At 52.5% G+C, this 24,730-nt stretch overlaps 1 protein-coding gene across 1 annotated transcript in view; it reads right to left on the bottom strand.

The window, feature by feature from the left end:
- The window catches only part of CACNA1I (calcium voltage-gated channel subunit alpha1 I), a 128,118-nt gene that overhangs the window by 40,149 nt on the left and 63,239 nt on the right, over positions 1-24,730 (bottom strand). The window contains exons 6-10 of the mRNA XM_027968131.3: positions 20,218-20,377; positions 10,865-11,180; positions 9,410-9,502; positions 5,934-6,240; positions 2,739-3,163 (exon numbers count right to left, since the gene is read on the bottom strand). Coding sequence (XP_027823932.2) covers positions 2,739-3,163; positions 5,934-6,240; positions 9,410-9,502; positions 10,865-11,180; positions 20,218-20,377 — 1,301 coding nt within the window. The remainder of the gene's footprint in view (positions 1-2,738; positions 3,164-5,933; positions 6,241-9,409; positions 9,503-10,864; positions 11,181-20,217; positions 20,378-24,730) is intronic.

Raw genomic sequence — 24,730 nt, 5'->3', positions numbered from 1 at the left:
TATAAGGTTCCGACAAAAGTTCACAAACCATTCCTAACTAGAGGGCACGGTCTATGCGCCAGGCTCCTTAACGCATTTGACCCTCCCAGCTGCTCTGGGAGGAGAGGTTCGTGTGTCCACTTCCAGATGGGGCTACTGGCTGAAGGAGGCCAAGTGACTTGCCCAAGGTTACCCTGCTGGGTGGCAGCAGAACCAGGGGATGAAGCAGCAGGTTTCAGCATTCCGGTGGAAGTCGTCAGGTTGGGGGGTGGGGCAGGTGGTGTTAATACCTGCTGAGGATGGTGGTGAAAATTCAGTACACCAGGCTGGCTCAGGGCCTGGCGCTTAGTAGGAGCCAGGGAGCCAATCCCTATGAGGGAAAGGGCATGAAGTCAGGGCATCTGCTTGTGGACGAGGAGGCCAGGGAGGATCCTGTGAAGGGGCAGAGGGTGCCAGTGAGGGCACCCCAGTAGGGAGACCAAAGGGGGCCTGCAGCACCAAAGAGAAGAGCCCCCTCCCCACCAACTGACCAAAGGGGGCCTGCAGCACCAAAGAGAAGAGACCCCCCTCCCGCCATCTGACCAAAGGGGGCCTGCAGCACCAAAGAGAAGAGGCCCCCTCCCCACCATCTGAAGGCTGGAGTGTTTGCCCAGAAGGATGGGGCAGAAGGACAAGGCGGGCCAGACCAGGCGGGGAGACCCCAAGAGCACTCGAGCAGGGACAGTGGCCTGGCCTGAGTCTGGGGCTGCAGGGAGAGGGAGAAGCTGGACCCAGAGGTCAGAGCTGCGGCCACGGTGTTGCCTTGGAGGGATGGCTGAGAAGGCGGGAACCAGTGGCACAGTAGCAAACAGGCCTCTGAAAAATAGCCCTGATTTGCAGCGTAGGGCAGTTTCCATGGGGTGAATACCCCTCCTTCCATGGCCAAACCGTTTGAAAGGGGGGGCTTGCAAAATCCTGGAATCTGAGAAAATGGGCTCCTGCAAGCTGGTTCCACAAGCCGCCAGCAGGGACCATGCTCAGGCCCTGGTGGGGCGGGACTGCGACAGGCACCCTGGGTGCTGCTCCATCCAGAAGCTAGAGCTAGCAACCCGGCAGCACCAGTTCACTGCGGGGCCTTCCCTGGGGACGCTGGGTCAGACAAAGGCCAGGAGACTAGACTGGAGGCGAGCGGGTCCAGGCTGCCAGTCTCACCAACTTTACCCTTGCAGAAAGCCTCCCCACCGGCCCTCCCCAGAGACCCTCATAATTAAGCTGGAATGGCTGGCAAACGGGCAGCTCCAAGCAGAGTGCGGTGGCAGCCCCAGGGGCCGCATTTAAGTAAATTGAATGGAGCCTGTGCCTGGTGGGCTAATGAAGACGGAAATGAGAGTGGGGCCCACCCTGGGGTGCTGTGGGCGGGTGGGGGGGGCCCACAGAAAGAGGACCACTGGGAAGCCAAGGGGGGGTTCAAACCCTATGGGGGATGAAATCTGACCCCAACTGGCTGTGGGATCTTGGGTCAGTGCCTGTGGGATCTTGAGGCCCCCTCCCTGGGCCTCAAGCCTCCCCCTCTGGCTCCTAGACAGAGTTCCTACACAGCTGGGGTGCAGGTTAAGGGAGGGACCCCACCTAGCAGCTGAGGAACCACGGGAGCCAGAAAATGATGTTTTTCCAAAAGGAGCCAGGGGTGGACTGACTTGTCCAGGCTGTCAGCCAAGTGTGAGCTATGGAGACATCTGTGCTAACCCCCTAGCCCTCCGTCCTGTGCCCCGATAAATACCCTCTAGTACCACACATCCTCCCTGTGCTCCTGTCACCTTCCAGTAGCCGTCCCCGCCCCCATGGGCAGCTACCCCCCCTTGGGGGACCCTTTCTCTGAACTTGCTGCTGCTGCTAAGTCACTTCAGTTGTGTCCTACTGTGCGACCCCAGAGATGGCAGCCCACCAGGCTCCCCGTCCCTGGGATTCTCCAGGCAAGAGCACTGGAGTGGGTTGCCATTTCCTTCTCCAATGCATGAAAGTGAAAAATGAAAATGAAGTCGTTCAGTCATGTCCGACTTGCCTCACCTCTAAACCCTGGGTAGTAGCCCTCGTGGCGCAGGGGACCTGGGACCCACCATTTAACTCCGTCAACATGGTCTCTGCCCCCCATGCCTCCAGAGCTGAAGACAGAAGAAGCCACAGGTTCGGCCAAGAAGGGAGACGGGGGCGGCAGGGCAACCCACAGGGGCCCTCAGTGCCGTGGGGCTGCAGTGGAAGGGGGGAGGAAGTTGGGGTGGGGGTCAGGGATAGGAGGACGCACCCACCTGCTGAAGGTGTGTCATGGGTAGAGCACAAGGGGCTTTGACCATCGGTGAAAAGGTCTGCATTTTGTGCCGAGGGCAACAGAGGCCGTGGAAGTTTGGGGCCAGGGCGCTCCCAGCCTCTGGAAAGACCACTTCAGGGGTTTTGGAGAGAAGAGACAGGAAGGCTCGGGAACAGAGGTGAGGCACGGAAGTCAGGATTCAGCAGGGACTAGCGAGGGATGGGCTGTGGGTGAGCAGGTGTCCACGCTGAGAGGGACAGGAAATGCTCCCCCTGGCTCTCACCCCAGGTGGCCATTGGGTCACTCATCCACCCTGAGCTCTGCCTCCTCCATGCCTAGCCCTGGGCTGGGCACTGAGGTCACATGGCTGAATGGGACCCAGGACAAGACAGACACATAGCGGGTGTGCGCCAGGCCCCGGGCACACATGTGCCAGCCCGCCCCATGCCCCCCTACCGCCCCGCTCCCCACTGGCCTGCTGATGGTGCTCGATGCCCATGCTGACGGTGTTGACCAGAATAGCCATCATGATGCCCCGGTTGAAGTACTTGCTGTCCACGATGCCCCGCAGCTTGGCTCGCGTCTCCCGCCACAGGTCCTCGCACAGCCGGGCCGCCCCGTCGGCCGGCCCCTCCTCGTCCTCCTTCCCCAGCTCCGAGGAGGCCCCGTCCTCGCTGGTGCGGGCCACATCCGTGCCGGCTTCACCCTCGCCGACCCCCGCGTGCGCGGAGCCCGAGCCCTCCTGGCCTGAGTCGCTGCTGCTGCCCAGGCCTGAGGGCCGCCGGCCGGTGTCGTCCTGGCAGCAGGGGCAGCTGTCTGGGTCGGAGGCCAGCATGGCGGAGACGGGCTGCACCAGCGTGTGGGGCGTCGGGTCCAGGGGGCTGTGTCGGGGGCATAACTCTGGAAAGGAAGCAGGGGTCAGGGTCGGGGCCTCGGGTCATGCAGGAGGCAATCCCCACCTGCAGTCGGTCTGGCAAAACCTGGGTCACCACCCGCGTGAGCCCACAGAGTCTGCCTGGAACCCACCAGCGCTGCTTGGAGGAGGATGGCTGGTGGTTCCTGGGGAAACATGCTTCCCCTTCTGGGCTTTCCTGGCCCCTGAAGAAAAGCAGGGATCAGGAGCACCCACCCCACAGAGCCACAGGGATGGGTTCTATTGGTTAAGATGCAGATGAGCCCTGAGGAGTGTCCTTGCTCCATCACTTCCTGACCTGTGGCCCCCCGAGATTAGTCTGTCCCCAGCCTGTCCCCACTGTTTTGCTTCATGGCATCATAGAGCCTGGAAAACGGCTGAAAAGGCTGATGTGGAGGGTAGATACCCCTCAGAGGAAGCCAAGGTGGCCTCAACGTTCCTCAATTTTCCTGGGGTCTACGGCATCCAGGAAAGGAGGCAGGAGCCCTGGGCAAAGGAAAACCCTCATTCTAGAAGCACCTCTCCCCACCGCCAGGCTCCCCTCCACACAGCTGAGTCGAGGTGGGCCCTGGGGAGTGGGCGGGAGGTCCCCACACGTGGTAGGGGCAGGAGCTGTCATCCCAGGGCTATCCCCGGAGAGGTGAGGAACTCAGCCAGTATTGGATCCAAGTTCTATGATCCGTGAACCATTTCAAAGAAGCGTCAGAGAGGCTCCATCTGGGAGGTTTGGTTCCTTCTTTATATTTGTCTATGTTTTCCTAGAATAAACGGGTTTTGCTTGTGTAGCAAAATATATATAACGTTAAAGGGGAAGAAAAGCCTGAAATGTCTACCCTTCATTTCCACACTTGCTACCAAATACCTCTGGACAAGGCTCTGACTCACTCACCCTCTAGACCGGTGGGGCTGCCAGGGGTGGGCCCACCTCAGCATCGGAGGTCAGACCAGAGCACTTCCCAGCCCAGCGGTGCATGGGGTCGCCCCCGCTAAGGCTTGTTTCCCAAGGAAGGGAGGAGTTGAGGGAGGCACGGAGGCCCAGGGCAGGGGACGACCTCCCTCCAGAAGCCTTCTAGGGCTTCTCTCCACGCAGTTTCTTGGGAGAGAGGAGTGGGCGACAGCAGGAAGTCCCTAAGCAGTAAACACCCTCCCCACATCATCCAGGAACATGGGGTGCCAGCCTTAGCCAGACCCCCGCTCCCCCGGCCACGTGCTGGGCCAGCCCACGGGCCACCTGGAGCCTCCTCCAAGACCACGCCTGGACGGCTGGCGCCCGGGGAAGGGTGGGCGGCTGCCCTGAGGATGAATTCTCCAGCTTGTCTCTGAGCATCTCATATTCCCAGAACATGAGAGCTGCAGGAGCGGGGCTTGGGGTGGCTGAATCCACAGGGCCTGGCCTCATCCTCACTCCACGGATGGAGGCCAGAGAGCTGCAGAGGAGCCGGGCTGGCCAGGGTCACAGCTGCCGCTGCCCTGGGGTACAGTCCTGAGGCTGGCTGCCTCCTCACTGGCACCAACTGGGGGGCAGGGCTGGGCCTGGGGTGGGGCTCACCTCCTGTGGCTCCTTCGCCTCCTCTTACTGGAGAGGTTCATGTCCCCCTGGGTGGTGGGGGGCGGGGGGCGACAGAGCCGGTAACTCTGATGTCCCTGACACACTGTGTGACCTTGGGTGACTCCCTTCTTCCCTCCAGACCTTAGCACTCCCATCTGAACACAGAAGCCGATATTACTCTGCTCCCTTCTTAAGACTGTTTTCTAGAACAGATGAGAAAATGAATGGAAAACCCTTTGAAGCCTAAGGGGCTAACTCTCTGGAACCGTCTCCAGTCGAGCAAGAGAAATGGCCCCAAGGCAGGAGCAGATCACAGTGTGTGAGGTGCCCGACATGCCTGCTCAGGTGTGCCAGCAGGCAGGCAGGTAGCAGCAGGAAGCCACGGGCGGGGGCAGGGAGGGGGGATGGCCTGCAACGGAAAGGGATTTTATAGTTTCATAAAATTAAGGAAAACTATGAAGGAAACTAAGGAAAACTATAAAGAAAGCTGAACGCCTAAGAACTGATGCTTTTGAACTGTAGTGTTGGAGAAGACCCTAGAGAGGCCCTTGGACTGCAAGGAGATCCAACCAGTCCATCCTAAAGGAGATCAGTCCTGGGTGTTCATTGGAAGGACTGATGTTGAAACTGAAACTCTAATACTTTGGCCACTTGATGCGGAGAGCTGACTCATTTGAAAAGACCCTGATGCTGGGAAAGATTGAGGGCAGGGGGATAAGGGGATGACAGAGGATGAGATGGTTGGAGGGCATCACTGACTAAAAGGACATGATTCTGAGCAAACTCCGGGAGACAGTGAAGGACAGGGAAGCCTGGTGTGCTGCAGTCCATGGGGTTGCAGAGTCAGACACAACCGAGCTACGGAACAACAACAAAGGACAGAGAGCTGTTCATCGTTCTGTGCACGGAGCCCACGGTAAAGCCTGAGTCCTGTGCACATGTGGGGTCAGACGGGAATTCCGCCAGGGTGGGGCTAGGCCCCCCAAGTCCAGGGCCAGGCCAGGCAAGGCCCCAGCAGGCGGTCGGGAAAGGAGACAGGGAACTGAGAGTGTAGACTGCAGCTCCTGGGGAAGGCCCAGGTTCTGAACTAGATGGACACCTCTGCTTGTGCTGGAGGGACAGGCCACGTTTTCAAACTGCCGCTTCTGAGTCCCCAGCTGGAGACACACCAGGCCTGGCTGGAGCACCCTGGAGGCCCCGCTACTTACTGTAGTGCCTGGGCTCCTTGGCGCCGGGCCCAGGCGTGGCGGAGCCGGGCGTCCCCGGGGCCTGGCCCCGGCTCCGCAGGGCCTGGTAGAGGCCCAGGGCCCGGCGCTTGGCCTTGCGCAGGATGTGGCAGACGTACTGGAAGATCTCCTCGTAGCAGTCGCCGGGCTCAGCGTAGCTGGCCACCGTGCTGGAGGACAGGTAGCGCTGCCGCTGCTCCAGCATCAGCCGGTGCTCCCGCTGCTTGGTCTCCGAGAACTGGGTCGCTATGACAACGAGGCACAGGTTGATCATGAAGAAGGAGCCCACCTGTGACCAACGGGAAAGGACAGGGACAGAGGGGATGGTGGGTTGAGAAGGGGTGGGGGTGGGGGGGACCGGCCGCAGGAGGGTGGGAGAGGGAGGAGAGACAGGGCGGAGAGAGAGCGGTGGAGATGCAGGGATGGAGGCAGGGCGAGGGGCAGAGGGGATGCAGAGACAGAAAGAGGACCAGGGCAAGGGCAGGGCAGATCCCGGACATGAAACAGGCAGAGAGACGGCCAGAGACAGCAGGGTGCAGAGAGAAAGGCAAAGAGAGATGCCGAGGGAGGGTGAGATAGGCTCAGAGAGGACAGAGGTGGGGGGTGTGGGAGGCACGGAGACGGGGGTGAGGGTGGGGACAGGGAGAGAGAGGAGGGGGCGGGGTGTGGAGGGCCCAGAGAGACGGAGAGGCACGGGCACAGATAGGAACAAGAAAAGATCACTGAGGCCTGGCTCCCAGAGGAGGCTGGGGCCCAGGACAGGGGTGGCCCGGGCAGCCCCCCAAGAAGGCTGCTTCCCTGAAGCCTGCTTCCAAGCCCACCTGCTTCGGACCCCTAGATCCTGACCACAGCTGCGCTCCCGCCTGGGACATCAACACTGAGGCAGGGAAGGGAGGCAGAGACCCAGCAGGCTCTGCTAGCCCTGAAACCCACCCCAGCCCTGCCCTTGCTATGGCCTTGACTTGGGCCCTAGTTGGGCCCACCGACCCCACTAGAGAGGTTTGCTTTAGAAAAGGTTTCCTTGTGTGCTTGGATGGGGTGGTAGGGAAAGGTTAGGGATTCTGCTACCTCAAGTCCTCAGGCCCTGCTCCAGGGGCCACCAGAGGCAGAAGGGCCCTTCCCGCCCCAGTTTCCAGAGTCAGGCTCCTCTCAGACATGGGCTGAGCCTTGGACCAGACTCAGCTGCAGTGAGAGAGGCAGTGGTGTTGCACCCTCCTCCAGGCTGCCCACCAGAAGGTCCCTGCAGGCGACAGTCGGTCCCTCATCCCCTCTCCCTTCCTCTCCCTGACAGCACGGCTGGGAGCTGGGGTTCGGGAGATGAGGTGTGAGGGTTGTAGGGGGCTTCCTGGCCCAGAGGTCTCTAGGAAAATCCCCTGCTTCTAAAGTAAGAAGATACCTCACTTGTTCGCTCTCTATATTTCCGGGAGACGGGCTCTGCAGGTCCGTGTGAGGGACACGGGGACCCCGCCCGCTGGGAGCTCACACTTCACACCCTCTGCTCAGCCTGCCTCTGTAGCCGCTGTCCCTGGGTGACCAGACAGCATCCCATTTCCCTCTGGACCTCCATTTTCCCCACCTGTCAAACAGAAGGCTCAGACGAGCTTAGGACTTATCCAGCCAGAAGGAGTGCGGGGGACCTGGGTCTTAGAGCTGAGAACCCTCACTGGCTGTGTGGTCCAAGCCAAGCGCCCCACCTCTCTGAGGGGCAGGGTCCACACCTGAGAAATGGGCAGGTGACCTGGCCGGGCCAGGGCTCACTACCCTCTTCCTAGCACCTGGCCAACCCAGCACCCTGGCCTCCCGCCAGCCACCCTTTTCCCTGAGATGGGGCCACCACCCGGGGCCCAATAATTGCAGCAACAATAGCAGTGGGACACATTTACTGAGCAAGCACTGTGTGCCAGGAGCTGTGCAGGCGGCAGGCCCTGTCTCCTCTAACCCTCCCCGGGGCCCGTGAACCAGATGTCGCCACTGTTCCCCACTTCACCATGAGCTTGGGAGCCAAGGGGCCTGCCCAGAATCACGCTGAAAGTTGCCAACCCCAGACCCACTCCTAACTCCATCAGGAGAAGCAGATGAAGCATCTGGCCGCTTCTCCCTGGATCTCAAGGCTCCTCTCACCACCCCAGTGCTTCAGAGTCTGCCCCACTGCAGGATTCTGTCTGGGTTCAAGGTCTCTACAAGACGCCCGCTGCCCAGAAAGGCGCTTCCTCTGGCTCTTCCCCCTACAGCTTTTAAGGTTTGATTCTGGCATCACCTCCTCCAGGAAACCTCTCACTTCCCCATCCCTTCTCCAGGCTGGGCGAGAAGTCTCCTTTGGACTCCATTAGCCTCTTGGGCTCCCTTTTGAGGCGGCTCCTAAGATGCGGCTGGCCCCTGCCTGCTGCAGCCCGTTTTCCCCAGTGAGACTGTGAGCTCCCAGAGGGCAGGGCAGGCCAGATCCGCTGCTCGGCACCCAGCACTCGGGGCCTGGCACAGTGCAGGCTTCCCTGAAAGTGCTGGGGAATGAACGAACCAGCGGATGGGTGGAGATGCTGAGCAAGGCCTGGGATCTTCTTTTATCGGCAGTGTTTCCCATGGAAGGCATTTCAGCACCCCGAGGAAGGCATTGAAGCTAAGCCAGCAGTGACTGTGTCTCAGCTTAGCTTGTCCTGAACCCCCAGGTCAAAGTCCCAGCAGCCCAGGAGGGGGTGCAGCGCCAAGCACACCCCCTCCTAACACCAGGGAGCCAGACAACCCGGCCTTACAGCAGGGAGCCAGCAGTGACTCTCCTGGGAGTGAATCACCTTGACATTTGAGGACTGCGTTGTGGCTGAGGCTGTCAGGCAGGACAGAGTGGATGAGCTCTAAGCTTAGAGGAGACTGTGGTGGGGGTAGAGGGGTTGGCCAGCAGAGGGGCCCTCTCTGGGGGTAGAGAGAGCCCCCCTTCACCTCCAAGTCTCCCCAACAAGGCAGAGATGCCCGAGAGGCGTGGGTCTCTCCAAGAATTCCAAGGAGCTCCAGGGGCCCACACCCAGGCTCAGTCTCCCCTCCAGACTCTGCCTGGGAAGCCACTCCAGGCTTCGGTTTCACAGCATCTCATCTTCCCGCCCCAGGAAACGAGGGAGATGCTGGAGCTCTTGAGAAGCTTCATCTGGGGGCTGCATCCCTGCTATGGTCATAAAGGAATGTATTCCCAGAGACTGCAAGACACAGAAACTCGAGCGCTGGGTGGACTTCAATTCCCAGAAATGAGAAAGGAAGGCAATCAGAAGCGATGGATGCCTCCAGCAGCCACCCCCAACGAGCTCCTTCAATCACCCGTGGCTCGGACGCATTTAAAAGCTGCCCCTCCTGCTCTCTCCCACTCAGCTCTGTGGGCCCGGAGGGTCTCCCTGGGGACTCCCAAAGCCTCTCTGGCCCCCTGGCCCGTGGGTCCTGGAGCTTGCCCGGAGAGCGCCAGCCCCCTTGACACTTACTATGATGAGCAGGATGAAATAGATGAAGTTATAGAAGGAGTGAGCATCCATCACGTAGTACATGATCTCCACCCAGCCTTCCAGAGTGATCACCTGCGGCCAGAGCAGAGCAGGGCACAGGCTGAGACGGCCGAGCCTCTGGGAAGGCAGGCAGCGAGGTGAGCGCCCCAGACAGAGGTCCCCCAGGGCACCGGGGCACCACGCGCGTTCTCTCTCATACTTCTCCCGAGGGCTCCACTGGGCGGGCATCCTCATCCCCAACACGCAGGTGAGGAACTGAGGTCCAGAGAGATTAGGACACTTGTCCAATGTCACACAGCCAGCAAGGAGTGGATCAGGGACTTTTAACCTGGTCCCTCTGGCTCCAGAGCTCCCCTACCTTTCAGTCTTCCACAGCAAAGCAGGACTGGAAGAAGCAGGTGGCGGGGAGGGGGGTCTGGGTTGCAACTCCAGCTCACCCCCTGGGCCACTCTCTGAGCCTCAGCTGCTTCTTCAGTGCATGGGATTAACAGAGCCCTCCCGGCAGGGCTGGGGGCGCAGCTCAGCTGAGCCAGGGACAGTGGCTGTGCTGAGCTTGGTATGACTCTGTCCCCCATGTACTTTCTCAGAGAGGAAAAGCAGAGCAGCCTTGGGCAAGATGAATGCTGGGTCCTCCCCAGCACCGCGGTCTTGTTGGCTTCTGGGCAATTGCACGGAGCAATTCCCCCCTTGGAACCGGAAGGTCTCCAAACACAGATGCTGGGCTATGATCACATCACAGCTTCGGCTCTGAATTGTATGATTCTGACGCTCCCCAGAGCAAAGCTCACAGAGCAGCCCTCTCAGCGGCTTCTCAGCCACCACCCTCTGCACCTGCCCCATCCTTCCTTCCAACCACAGCAGGAAGGTAACCTTGACCAGGCACTCGCTGCGTGCTGGGCTCTGCTCACGTCTGGTTTATTCTTCTCAGCCACTCAAGGTTGGGGGTCAGGGGGAGGGAGCTGTTATGACCCCCATTTTTTAAATGAAAAAAAGTTGTTTTTGATGTGGACTATTTTCAAAGTCGTTATTGAACCTGTTGCAATATTACTTCCATTTTATGTTTAGTTTTTTGGCTGCAAGGCATGTGGAATCTTAGCTCCCCGACCAGGGAATGGACCTGCATCCCCTGCATGGGAAGGTGAAAATCTTAACCACTGGACCGCCAGGGAAGTCCCACCCCCATCTTAGAGATAAGAAAACTGAGGCACAGAGACTTCAGGCAATACTCCCGAGGGCCTACAGTCCTTTCTCCCAACCTCAGTTGCTCTGTCTGGAACATGGGCGTGATAGTGCCTGTCATGCCGGCAGGCCAGGCAGACCTCAGTGACTCAGGTGGCAAACGCCGAGCACAGAGTGCCGGGTGAAGCTGCTCCCCCACCCCTGCCCACCCCCAGCCCGCAGCACAGGGGCCGGTGCCAAGCCCGCGGGCCTCACCTGGAAAATGACTATCCAGGCATAGCCGATGTTGTCAAAGTTGATGGCGCCCTTGTGGGGGTTGGCGCTGCCCGTGCGGCACACGTTGTAGTACCGGTTCCAGTTGACGCAGAGCCCACTGGCGTTGAGGTCCTGGCGGCCCGCCCCGAAGTCGTAGACGTCGTCCTTGGACAGGCAGCACTCGCGGCCCTGCTCCTTGAGCGGAGGGATCTCGTGGCAGCCCATGATGCCGTTGTCCCCCGACAGGGAGCAGATGAAGGGCATCTCGTCATCCTCCTCCGGCTGGTAGTAGGGGGGCAGAGCCACGTCCCCTTGTCTGCACAGGTGATGGCGCAGAAAAGAGAAGGGGAGGGGTCACCGCCACGCGGCACGGCAGGACTGGAACCGCCAGCCACCATCGCTTCAAGGCCTTCATACATGCTGTTCCTGCTGCCCGGGACACCTTTCTCCACCTCTGGCATCGTCGCAAAAACTCCCACCTACTCACTGAGGGACGTTCCAGGGTCCCCCCTCCTCAGAGAGCCTGAGGCCCTGCACAAACTCCCATTATTGCTCTTGGGGAAACTGCACCCCACTTCCCTGGGAGCCTGGAGCTCTTTCAGGGTGAGGACTGGGTCTCAGCACCCCTAGTGCCTGCACACCGTCTGGTCTGGCCGGCACAGATCAGGTGCTCAGTATACAAATGCTAAATTTTACTGGCTCAACAAATCAAGGTAAGATGCCTTCCTGTTCCACCCTGACCCATCTGTGTGACCTTGGGCTGGTCAGTTCCCCTCTCTGGATCTCAGTTTCTTCATCTGTAAAACAGAGATGGCGATCCCCACCCTGCCCATCCTGTGGAGCTAATCTGTGACTCATGGCAATCCCAATCGAAATTCCAACATGCTTTTGTCTATGAAACCTGGCCACATGGTTCTAGGTTTATATAAATGGGAGACTAGTCTAGACAATTTTTAAAAAAGAATAAAGGTGAGTGGAGTATAGCCCTACAAGAGGTCACAATATACAGTGTGGTACTGCACAGGAACAGAAAGATTTGTGGAGCACCTCAGAACACAGGTACAAACCCAGGTATAAAAGGGAACTTGGTATATTATAGAGAAGCCTTTTCAGATCCATGGAGAACAGAAGGAATGGGCAACAAATGGTGTTAAGACATCTGCTATCCATTTGGAAAACAATAAAGTTAGATCCTTACCTCACACCATATACAAAAGTAAACTTATGCAAGACATGGTACTGAATGTAAAAAAGAATGTCTATTATCTCCTCAATTGTTTATATTGATTGCACACTGAAAATAATATTTTGGACATACTAGGTTAAGAAAAATATATCATAAAATTCTAAATAATAAAATCCTGATGAATAAAAAAGCGTAAGTGCAACAAAAATAACCACAAAAACTTTACAAGAACATATGTGGTATTTTTGTTAACTCAGGATAGGTAAGACCTTCTTATATAAAACATATAAAATCCAAAATCTATAAAGAAAAAGGTTGGCAAGATTGAGTGTATACAAAATTTCTGAGACAAACAATAGTATACAAACAACAAATTGCAATAAAGCAGAAGTAGGCAAACTTTCATTATAGGGGACTGGAATGCAAAAGTAGGAAGTCAAGAAACACCTGGAGTAACAGGCGAATTTGGCCTTGAAATGCAGAATGAAACAGGGCAAAGACTAATAGAGTTTTGCCAAGAAAATACACTGGTCATAGCAAACACCCTCTTCCAACAACACAAGAGAAGACTCTACACATGGACATCACCAGATGGTCAACACCGAAATCAGATTGATTATTTCTTTGCAGCCAAAGATGGAGAAGCTCTATACAGTCAACAAAAACAAGACCGGGAGCTGACTGTGGTTCAGATCATGAACTCCTTATTGCCAAATTCAGACCCAAATTGAAGAAAGTAGGGAAAACCGCTAGACCATTCAGGTATGACCTAAATCAAATCCCTTATGATTATACAGTGGAAGTGAGAAATAGATTTACGGGCCTAGATCTGATAGAGTGCCTGATGAACTATGGAATGAGGTTCGTGACACTGTATGAGAGACAGGGATCAAGACCATCCCCATGGAAAAGAAATGCAAAAAAGCAAAATGGCTGTCTGGGGAGGCCTTACAAATAGCTGTGAAAAGAAGAGAGGTGAAAAGCAAAGGAGAAAAGGAAAGATATAAGCATCTGAATGCAGAGTTCCAGAGAATAGCAAGAAGAGATAAGAAAGCCTTCTTCAGCGATCAGTGCAAAGAAATAGAGGAAAAGAACAGAATGGGAAAAACTAGAGATCTCTTCAAGAAAATTAGAGATACCAAGGGAACATTTCATGCAAAGATGGGCTCGATAAAGGACAGAAATGGTCTGGACCTAACAGAAGCAGAAGATATTAAGAAAAGGTGGCAAGAATACACAGAAGAACTGTACAAAAAAGATCTTCACGACCCAGATAATCACGATGGTGTGATCACTCACATAGAGCCAGACATCCTGGAATGTGAAGTCAAGTGGGCCTTGGAAAGCATCGCTACAAACAAAGCTAGTGGAGGTGATGGAATTCCAGTTGAGCTGTTTCAAATCCTGAAAGATGATGCTGTGAAAGTGCTGCACTCAATATGCCAGCAAATTGGGAAAACTCAGCAGTGGCCACAGGACTGGAAAAGGTCAGTTTTCATTCCAATCCCAAAGAAAGGCAATGCCAAAGAATGCTCAAACTACCACACAATTGCACTCGTCTCACACGCTAGTAAAGTAATGCTTAAAATGCTCCAAGCCAGGCTTCAGCAATACGTGAACTGTGAACTTCCAGATGTTCAAGCTGGTTTTAGAAAAGGCAGAGGAACCAGAGATCAAATTGCCAACATCCACTGGATCATCAAAAAAGCAAGAGAGTTCCAGAAAAACATCTATTTCTGCTTTATTGACTATGCCAAAGCCTTTGACTGTGTGGATCACAATCAACTGTGGTAAATTCTGACAGAGATGGGAATACCAGACCACCTGACTTGCCTCTTGAGAAATCTGCATGCAGGTCAGGAAGCAGCAGTTAGAACTGGACATGGAACAACAGACTGGTTCCAAATAGGAAAAGGAGTCCGTCAAGGCTGTATATTGTCACCCTGCTTATTTAACTTATATGGAGAGTACATCATGAGAAACGCTGGACTGGAAGAAACACAAGGTGGAATCAAGATTGCCGGGAGAAATATCAATAACCTCAGATATGCAGATGACACCACCCTTATGGCAGAAAGTGAAGAGGAACTAAAAAGCCTCTTGATGAAAGTGAAAGTGGAGAGTGAAAAAGTTGGCCTAAAGCTCAACATTCAGAAAACAAAGATCATGGCATCTGGTCCCATCACTTCAAGGCAAATAGATGGGGAAACAGTGGAAACAGTGTCAGACTTTATTTTTTTGGGCTCCAAAATCACTGCAGATGGTGATTGCAGCCATGAAATTAAAAGATGCTTACTCCTTAGAAGAAAAGTTATGACCAATCTAGATAGCATATTGAAAAGCAGAGACATTACTTTGCCGACTAAGGTCCGTCTAGACAAGGCTATGCTTTTTCCTGTGGTCATGTATGGATGTGAGAGTTGGACTGTGAAGAAGGCTGAGCACCGAAGAATTGATGCTTTTGAACTGTGGTGTTGGAGAAGACTCTTGAGAGTCCCTTCGACTGCAAGGAGATCCAACCAGTCCATTCTAAAGGAGATCAGTCCTGGGATTTCTTTGGAAGGAATGATGCTAAAGCTGAAACTCCAGTACTTTGGCCACCTCATGCGAAGAGTTGACTCATTGGAAAAGACTCTGATGCTGGGAGGGATTGGGGGCAGGAGGAGAAGGGGACGACCCAGGATGAGATGGCTGGATGGCATCACAGACTTGATGGACGTGAGTCTGAGTGAACTCTGGGAGTTGGTGATGGACAGGGAGGCCTGGTGTGCTGCAATTCATGGGGTCGCAAAGAGTCAGACACCACTGAGTGACTGAACTGAACTGAACTGAGGCAAACTTTTTCCATAAAGAGACAAAAAGTAAGTCTTTTTTTCCTTTATGCAAACCACATGGTCTCTGTCCCACCCACACAACTCTGCCACTGTAGCATGAAAACCATCACAGAAAACGGATAAACAAGTGGGCATGGCTGTGTTCCAACGAAACTTTATTCACAAAAATAGGCCAGAGTTTGCCATCCCCTGTGATAAAGTATTTGAAACATGTAAAACAGGTACAATATAACCATCTAAAGCATATTAAAACCTCTTATAACTCAATAAGAAAAAGAATCCACTAGGGAAGGAAAGGACAAAAGAATGGAAAATTCACAGAAGAAATCAAAATGAGCAACATACAGGAAGAGATGCTCACCTCACTAATAACAGGAATACGCGAACAAAAATTACAGTGAGATCATTTTACATCCATCCAAACAGCAAACATTTCAGGGTTGATAACATTGAGTGTGGGGAAGGGTGCGTGTAAACAGACATGCTCACACACTAGCAGTGGGAGTATAATTGACACAACCTTTCTAGAGGGTACTCTGGCAACATCCATCAACAATTAACATGTAGACATAGAACCCCAATACATATGGTCCCCCGGTGGTAATAAAGGCACTCTGACAGTTCAATGGAGAAAGAATGGACTTCTCCAGCAGCAGTGCTGGGACAACTGGTCATCCCCATGAAAAATGAATCTTGACCCCAACCACATGCCATACTAAAAATTATTTGAAATGGAATACAGACCTAAATGGGAAAGATACAAACAAGAAAGCTTCTAAAAGAAAACACTGGAGGATAGTTCATAACCTTAGGTTAGAAAAAGATTTCTTAAACTGGATACAAAAAAATAATACTAGAAAAGTAATTGATAATACTGGGGAGCTTCTGTTTATCAATCAAATGATACCATTAAGAAAGTGAAAACTGCAAAAAGACAAAAAGAAGATTAGAAAAGAAAAAATACAGAAGTACAAAAAAACCTTTAAAAAGAAATAAAAAACGGAAAAAGAAAAAACAAAATTAAAAAAAATTTTAAACGGGGAGAAAAGAGTGAAAACATAAAATTCAAACTGGAATCAAATATATGATATAGGACATAAATATATATATATCCACTGAAGGACTCAAATCCAGACTATAAAGAACTGCTACAAATTTATAAGAAAAATAAAGGCAATTCAATTTTTAAATGGCAAAAACCATACAGGCACTTCACATGAAGATATACTGATGGCTTATCAACAAACAGAAAAGTGTCTATCACCACTGGCCATCAGGAAAATTCAAATTAAGATGCAAATTAAAACCACAATAAGGCGCCACTGCACTCTCACTAGAATAGTAAAAATTAAAGGACTGACAGTTCCAAACATTGCTACAGAATGTGGGGCAACTGGAACTCCTTAGACTTTGCTAGCGAACATTCAGTGCAACCATCCTGGAAAACGGTTTGACAAAATTTACAAGCCAGTAAACACAGGCACTCCCTTCACCTGGCAATTCTACTCCTGGGAATTTACCCAAAAGAAGGAACGGCCATATCCACCCAAAGACATGGGCAAGAATATTCATGAGTCATTGAACCAAAGAACCAGAAACCACCCACATCCACAGGAGAACGGAAAAACACAACACGCCGAGGTGTATTCAGTCAGTGGGAACCTCGCAGCAATAAAGGAGGAGCTACGGATACATGCAGCAACTTGGATGAGCCTCACAGACACAGGATCATGAGCCAGAGATGCAGACACGGAAGGCAACTGCCTCTATGATTTCATCTGAAGAAACCTCAGAAACAGGCAAAGGGATTCCGTGGTGATAAGAGATCAGAATAGCGGCTACATCGGGGCGAGGGGGAGGGTGACGAGGAAGGGGCAGGATAGAGCCCTGCTGGGCACTGTGAATTTCTCAGGGTAGATTGACACCGGTGCTTAATCCAGGGAAAACCTCATTGAGCACCCCGCCCCCCACAGCACCTAATAGCTGTGCCTGACGCTGAGTATAATTTATACCTTAACCAAAAAAGGCAAATAAAAAAATGGACACAGAGGTTCAAGAGGGAGGGGGACATACGTATATCTATGGCTGATTTATGTTGATATTTGGCAGAAACCAACTCAATTCTCTTAACTAATTATCCTTCAATTTAAAAATAAATAAAATTTTTAAAAATGGACACAGGGCATACCTCACTTTATTTATTTTTTATTATGTACTTACTTATTTATTTGGCTGCACTGGGTCTTAGGTGTAGCACGTGGGATCTTGGATCTTAGTTGTGGCCTGTGGATCTTTTTAGTTGGGGCGTGTGCAAACTTACTTGCGGCATGTGGAATTTAGTTCCTTGACTGGGGATCAAACCCCGGGCCCCCTGCATTGGGCATGTGGAGTCTTAGCCACTGGACCACCAGAGAAACACCCATACCTCATTTTATTAAGCTTTGCTTTATTACCCTTCTTACAAAGTGAAAGTTTGTGGCAACCCTGCCTCAAACAAGCCTATCAACACCACTGTTCCCACAGCATCTGCTCATTTTGTGTCTCTGCGTCGTATTTTGGTAATTCTTGCACTATTTCAAGCTTTCATTATTATTACGTCTGTTATGGTGATCTGCAATCAATGAGCTTTGTTATTACTACTATGAGTCACTGAAGGCTCAGCAGAGATGGCTAGCATTTTTTGGCAATAAAATATTTTCAGTTGGGGCATGTTCTTTTTTATATACTATTGCACAATTAACAGACTCCAGACGACTTGCCTGGTGGTTCACACTCCCAAGGCAGGGGGCCTCGGTTCAATCCCTGGTTAGGGAAGTAGGTCCCTCAGGCTGCAACTAAGAATTTGCGTGCTGAAACTAAAGATTTCACATGCCGCAACAAAGATCTAAGATTCCGAGTACTGCAACTAAGACCTGGGGCAGCCACATAAATAAAAAGAAATATTAAAAAAAAAAAAAAACCAGACCACAGGATGGTGTAAACATAACTTAACATGCACTGGGAAACCAAAAAAATCGTATGACTCACTTTGTTTCCGTGGTCTGGAACCGAACCCACAGTATCTCAGAGGTGTGCCTTACGCTTCGACTAGCAATTATGAGTCTAGTCATTGATCACACAAGGGCATACAAAGATGGCAAGCATACACGATGCTCCCTGCAGGCTTCCACATAAAAGCAAATACCTGGTAACCACACAAAGTCCATCAACAGAAGCTGGCACCCTGAACTGTGGTTCATTTGTGGAATAAGAAACACTGATGTAAGACACACTCAAGACACATTGCCTAAGCAATTCCCATTTTTAAAACCTATCTGGGGTGTAAATAGTCGTGCGTGTGCATTAATGCCTAGACAGAATCTGCCAGAAGGGAGCAGATGCTTTGCAGAGGACATGAGACGGAGCCCCGCCACTTCCTAGCTGGGTGGCATCCCCTTTGCTCATCAAGAACCCTGCCTCTGATCATCTGGGGTCTCCCCTGGGGCCTGTGTGCCTGGGGCATGCTCTGTGCACGCTCACTGGGGGGTGGTCACGGTAGGCTTTGGAGGTCCAGGAGCAAGGTTCTCCTCTCTCAGCCTGTTTCCGGGTCTCCACATGGGGTCAAAAGTCAAGCACCCCCACCACCACCCGTGTCACACAGGAGCGTGTCATCCTTGCTAACCAAGTCAATAAACTGGACTAGAGGTGCCCAACAACCCAGAAGATAAACTCACAAGTGAGACAGGTTCAGACAAAGACAGTGCCAAGAAAATCAAGCAGGATAATGTCTGGGGGAAAGAGGTGGTGAGGGAAGGCCTCCCGGAGGAGGTGGCACTGGGGTTGAGCTGGGTTAATGAGAGGGGGCCACCTCGGGATGAACTAGGAAAAGATCCATGGGGGCCAGAGGGGCCTGGATGTGACCTGAACCCCCAAAGCTGAGAGCTCACACCTGCCCGTCTCCATCTGTGCAGGCCAGACCGGGAGAAGCAGGGCCCACCCCTTACAAATGACTGACACTGCGTGCTCCCCTCCCCCACACAGGGCCCTGACCCACAAGGGTGCCCTGCCCCTGATCTGCCCCCACAGTGCTGCAGAGGGAGCCAGTTCTTTCCCCAGGCTTCCCCCTGGCTCTCCAGCATAGCTCCATCCCCACAACCAGCAGTCAGGCGGACAGGGAGGCCCAGCCCATGCCTGTGCAGTGTCCCCATGTCCCTGAACCCTTCGATCCCCAAGGGCTGGAACTCCACCTTCTACTGCATGCTCCCCTGAGCTGGGCAAGTGCCGCTGCTTCGGTGAGCGTGTCAAGTCACAGGATGAATGAAAATGCTTTCCTACCTCTGTCCCTGCGGCCTGGACCCAGCAGGAGTGCACTAATGCATATTAGTGAAACGAAATGAAAGTTTAGTCATGTCCAACTACACATGGCCATGTATGTGTACTCAAAGGCGCTGCTTACCCCTCCTCACTGAGATGCTACAGATGTCCAATTTCTCCGACGACTCAACCCAACTTCTCCAAGAGCCACAGCTCAATTTCTGTTTACATAGCTTTGGACAAGCCTCTCTCTAGGGAGCTGTCCACCCCCACTGCTGTTAGACACACGTGGGCTAAATGCAAGCTGACCTTTCCCTGATGACTCAGAGTCACCGACTGGAATGTCTGTGCTGTAATTAGACAGCCAGGTTTCATGTCTGCTTTTGAGGTTTTCTGCCTTGTTTTCCCTTGCTGTCATCACTTCTGCTTGGGTCTTCCCCTCCTACCCAACCTCCTCCTGGTTCGCTGCTTCCACTCTTCGGGTCCCAACTACAAAGTAAGTTGCTTCCTGCTTCCCTGGTGGCTCAGAATCTGTCTGTAATGCAGGAGACCCGGGTTCTGTCCCTGGGTTGGGAAGATCCCCTGGAGAAGAGAATGGCAACCTGCTCCAGTATTCTTGCCTGAGAAATCCCATAGACAGAGGAACCTGGCAGACTACAGACTATAGGGTTGCAAAGAGTCGGACACGACTGAGCGACTAACACTTTCACTTTCACCCAGTAAGTTAAAACTACGTGTTAAGTAAGAGTCAGTAGGAGCTAAATTAGTGTCTAAGGGGCTGCCTTGGACTGGGACTTTGTGATAACAGTTTGGAGGGCTCAGAGACGTTCTGAGCTCATTTTGGTGTCCAACCATTCGTGGGAGACCTACCACCAACTCACCTGGGCACATCCCTTAATCTCTCTGCTCCACCGGGAGTAAGGGTTGAGACCAGGTGCTCAATGGGGAGACCTTCCCAGCCTGGAAACATTCTGCATGAACAATACCCCAAGTAAAGCTGGCCAGGAGTCCCAGGGCAGGGGATGGGGCGCCGCACTTACATGGTGAAGTTCTCCTCCAGGAAGCAGCGGTTGCGAAGCAGGCCGGCCCAGAGCTGCACGCCGATGATGCCAAAGATGAAGAAGACAAAGAAGCAAAGCAGGAGGACATTCCCCAGCATGGGCAGTGTGTCCAGGAGCAGGTTCACCAGGATCCGCATACCTGGGAGAGGGAAGGGTGGAGGGATTGGATTGGCAGACAGGGGCAGAGGGCCCAGAGAGGAGACAGAGAGAGCGGGGGTAGAGGAACAGAGAGGGGGTGGTGAGAGGAGAGGTGGGACATGTGGGCGGGGACTCCTTACTGCCCTCAACCTGCTCAGTGGCCACCAGACAGACCTCCTCCTTGGTACCTGCCCCTTCTCCCAGAAGCCATGAAAATGGCTCTGCATCCTGCTATACTTCCACTAGATCATGGGTGAATAAGCAGATATCTACGGAGTACTTTCAACGTGTCAAATGCTTTTCGGGGTAATGCACAAATACGAGCTCTTCAGACCCCATGACAACTCTATGAGGGTGGTAATATTATCCCTATTTTATAGAAAAGGCAACTGGAGGTTCGTATAACTGAAGCTACTTGCCCAAGTTCACACAGGTAGAAAGCAGCAGGGTCTGGATTTAAACCAGGTGTCCTGACACCAAGTTAGCACTCTCCATAGCCCCCAAGTACCTGGAGGTCTGGGACTGAGGTTAGCTCATCTCCCTATGCCCAGCACCCACCCAGGATGGGCACTTGTGCCCTAATAAATGTGTCCTGAGTGTCCTTGATCTCTGGGACAGTCAGTGGTCCCCTGACCATGCCAGGACACATCAGTACCAACCAAAACCATCCTGCTGACCCATCCCACTGCATGATGAAATCAGGAAGAGTTCTCAGAACCACCTAGAGAAGAACCTTGGCCAGCCAAGGTACCCAGACCTGGCCTGATGCCAGAGGAAGAGAACTTTTCTTTTCCTTAGAAATAGCTACAATGAACAAGCCAAGCCAGAGGCAACAAGAGGAGAAAATGGGGAAATGAGCGAGGAGATAGACATCCCCAGGGACAACCTGAATGGAGCAACCTGAATGGGGCTTCAGGCAGGCATGGAGAGGGGAACAGAACATGTCAGTCACTTTCTGGGGAGGTATGACATCCCAAAACTCTGCAGGTAGGGAAAGCATGTGGAAAGTACATAGCCCCTGATGAAGAGAGAACAGGATTCAAATCCTCACGCTGCTGGCCTCTGGGACCTGTGGGACTTTGAACCAGTCCCTGCCCCTCGTGGAGGATAAGACCCCTCAGCAGAGGGGCCCAAGAAGACAGCAGGCACACTACAAAGATTCCCCAGCTCAGGGCCCACACCCAAGTCAGCAAACTCTGGGGCTTCCACCCCACAGAGGAAGTGGAGAACAGGCTCAGCTTTCGGCACCACTCCACACACTTACCGTTCTTCACGTCTGTCTCCCCACCCTTCCCTTCTGCCCCGCCTGCCTGGCCTGGCCCATCTGCACCCTCCAGGCCCTCTCTCCCCATGGGCTCAGTCCCCCAGCTGTGAAAAGCACCTGCTCTCTCAAGTCTGGGTGATGTCAGCCACGGTCATGGCTTCAGTAACAGTCTGCACGTCACCCACTCCCTCCTGACTCCTCAAGAAGATCCCAGAGGGAGGTGGGAGAGGGGTTCATGTTTGGGAACACATGTAAGAATTAAAGATTTTAAAATTAAAAAAAAATAAACAAAGGAGATTAAAGAGACGTGACAACTGAATACAGTGCACGATTCTAGACTGGCTCTTGGGCAAGAAAAAAATTTTCTCTCTTTTGTTATAAAGAACAAGAGTGGGACAACTAATGAGATCTGAATAAGATCTGTCAGTCAAGAAACAGTATTATATCAGTGTTCATCTCCTAAAAAAAAAAAAAAAGAAGAAGATCCAGCCACCCCAGTCACTGGAGAATCCACAGGAATGCATGCCCCACACAGGTGGGCCACCTCTGTGGCTTTGCTCAGCCCCTATTTCCCAGTCCTCCGAACACAGCATCACTCTTCCATTCCAGTTCCATGGTTTGGGTGGGAGATCACATGACATGGAGATCACATGACCCAGACTTGGCCAAGCAGCATAGTCTGTTTCCCTAGCCTCTGTGGTTGGTCCAGGATGAGCATGTGACTCTATCCAGGACCAATGAGAGTTGGCAATGAGACTTCTGATGGAACTACAGGAAAAAAGATGCTCTCTTGCTGCAGAGATTACAAGTTGGGAGGAGTGAAGTTGGGAGTTGATGGGGCCATCTTGCTTCCCAGGGATAGTGCCTGTCTGGGGTTGAAGCCAGCCCAGGGAAAGCAGAGCCCAGGACAGAGAGGGGGCAATTCCTGGTAACAGCCACTCTAGAACACAAATGTGGGCATGTCACCACCATGTGTACAAACAGATGGCATTCTCATTAGCTACCAGGGTTTGTGGATCCCTGGCAGGTGGGGGAGGTCTCTAGGACTACAGGAGGCCATTCAGTTCAGTTCAGTTGCTCAGTCATGTCTGACTCTTTGCAACCCCATGAATCGCAGCACGCCAGGCCTCCCTGTCCATCACCAACTCCCAGAGTTCACTCAGACTCACATCCATCGAGTCAGTGATGCCATCCAGTCATCTCATCCTTGGTCGTCCCCTTCTCCTCCTGCCCCCAATCCCTCCCAGCATCAGAGTCTTTTCCAATGAGTCAACTCTTCGCACAAGGTGGCCAAAGTACTGGAGCTTCAGCTTTAGCATCATTCCTTCCAAAGAACACCCAGGGCTGATCTCCTTCAGAATGGACTGGTTGGATCTCCTTGCAGTTCAAGGGACTCTCAAGAGTCTTCTCCAACACCACAGTTCAAAAACATCAAGTCTTCGGCGCTCAGCTTTCTTCACAGTCCAACTCTCACATCCATACATGACCACTGGAAAAACCATAGCCTTGACTAGACAGACCTTTGTTGGTCAAGTAATGTCTCTGCATTTCAATATGCTATCTAGGTTGGTCATAACTTTCCTTCCAAGGAGTAAGCATCTTTTAATTTCATGGCTGCAGTCACCATCTGCAGGGATTTTGGAGCCCAAAAAATAAAGTCTGACACTGTTTCCACTGTTTCCCCATTTATTTGCCATGAAGTGATGGGACCAGATGCCATGATCTTCGTTTTCTGAATGTTGAGCTTTAAGCCAACTTTTCACTCTCCACTTTTACTTTCATCAAGAGGAGGACTTATACAGTGGAAGTGAGAAATAGATTTAAGGGAATAGATCTGATAGATAGAGTGCCTGATGAATTATGGACTGAGGTTCGTGACATTGTACAGGAGACAGGGATCAAGACCATCCCTGTGGAAAAGAAATGCAAAAAAGCAAAATGGCTGTCTGGGGAGCCATTCACTTTCCTTTTCATCACAGGAGGTCATTGAACCTTATGAAATTGCCGTAAAATATCCAAGTATGATGCCATGAATTTTTCTGGGAAGAAGGTCCCCATAAGTGTCTGTGGCTCCAAAGAGTGTCAAGAGCTAGTGGGTCACCCTTGAGTGTACACCACTCAGGATCCTGTGATTCCTGTGTACCCTCTCTAGCCTCATCTTCCTCTCTCCCTCCCTCTGTCCCCAGTGTGCACTCAAGGTCTCAGGTGGCACTAGTGGTAAAGAACCTATCTACCAATAGAGTAGACATAAGAGACACGGGTTCGATCCCTGGGTCGGGAAGATCCCCTGGAGGATGACATGGCAATCTACTCCAGTGTTCTTGCCTGGAGAATCCCATGGAAAGAGGAGCCTGGCAGCCTGCACTCCATAGGGTCACACAGAGTTGGATACAACTGAAGTGACTTAGCAAGCACACACACACAAGGATACCACAGGATTTCACACCTCCATGCTTTTTTTAATTCATGCTATTCCCTCTTTCTAGAACACTCTTCCACCTCTCTTGTGCCTGGCAAACCTTTATTCAGCCACCATAGCTCAGTTAAGGATCTGCCTTCTCTCTGCGAACTCTCTCTGTGACTTCCCATACCCCTTCTAAACCTATCTCTCACTCATCTGTTCTGGGCCACCTTAGCACCTCTGGCTTAGCACAGGCTGTCAATGTACAGTTGTGCAGGTTGCATACTGCACAACCTTGGAGGCGCCATTTACATCAACATCTAATCTTCTAACCCTAATATACAATTATCCATTTACTCTCCTGTTTTTTCCACTGGGCTATATGTTCCTGCGGACAGGGTCTATCTGAGTCACCTCAGTACTCCCAAAACCCAGCAGGTCCTGGCCCAGAGCAGAGTCTCAGCCATTCACATTCAACATTTATTGAATGACTGCTTGTGAATGAACAGTGTGCAAAGTCATGGGGAGGGGGTGGACTACTGGAGAGGGGAAGACGAAAGGATGGTGACAAGAAGAGTGGCTCTGTCCAGATTTTTATTTATTCCAGGGGCAATGGCTGAGGTAGTTATTAACGAGGTAATTATTTGGGATTTGCATCACGAGCTCTGTATGGAGTGATTTCCAATCAA

Source organism: Ovis aries, chromosome 3 (assembly GCF_016772045.2).
Source record: "Ovis aries strain OAR_USU_Benz2616 breed Rambouillet chromosome 3, ARS-UI_Ramb_v3.0, whole genome shotgun sequence".
NCBI lineage: Eukaryota > Metazoa > Chordata > Mammalia > Artiodactyla > Bovidae > Ovis > Ovis aries.
The sequence above is the reverse complement of the archived record's forward strand: the minus strand, read 5'-3'. Positions and strand labels throughout refer to the sequence as shown.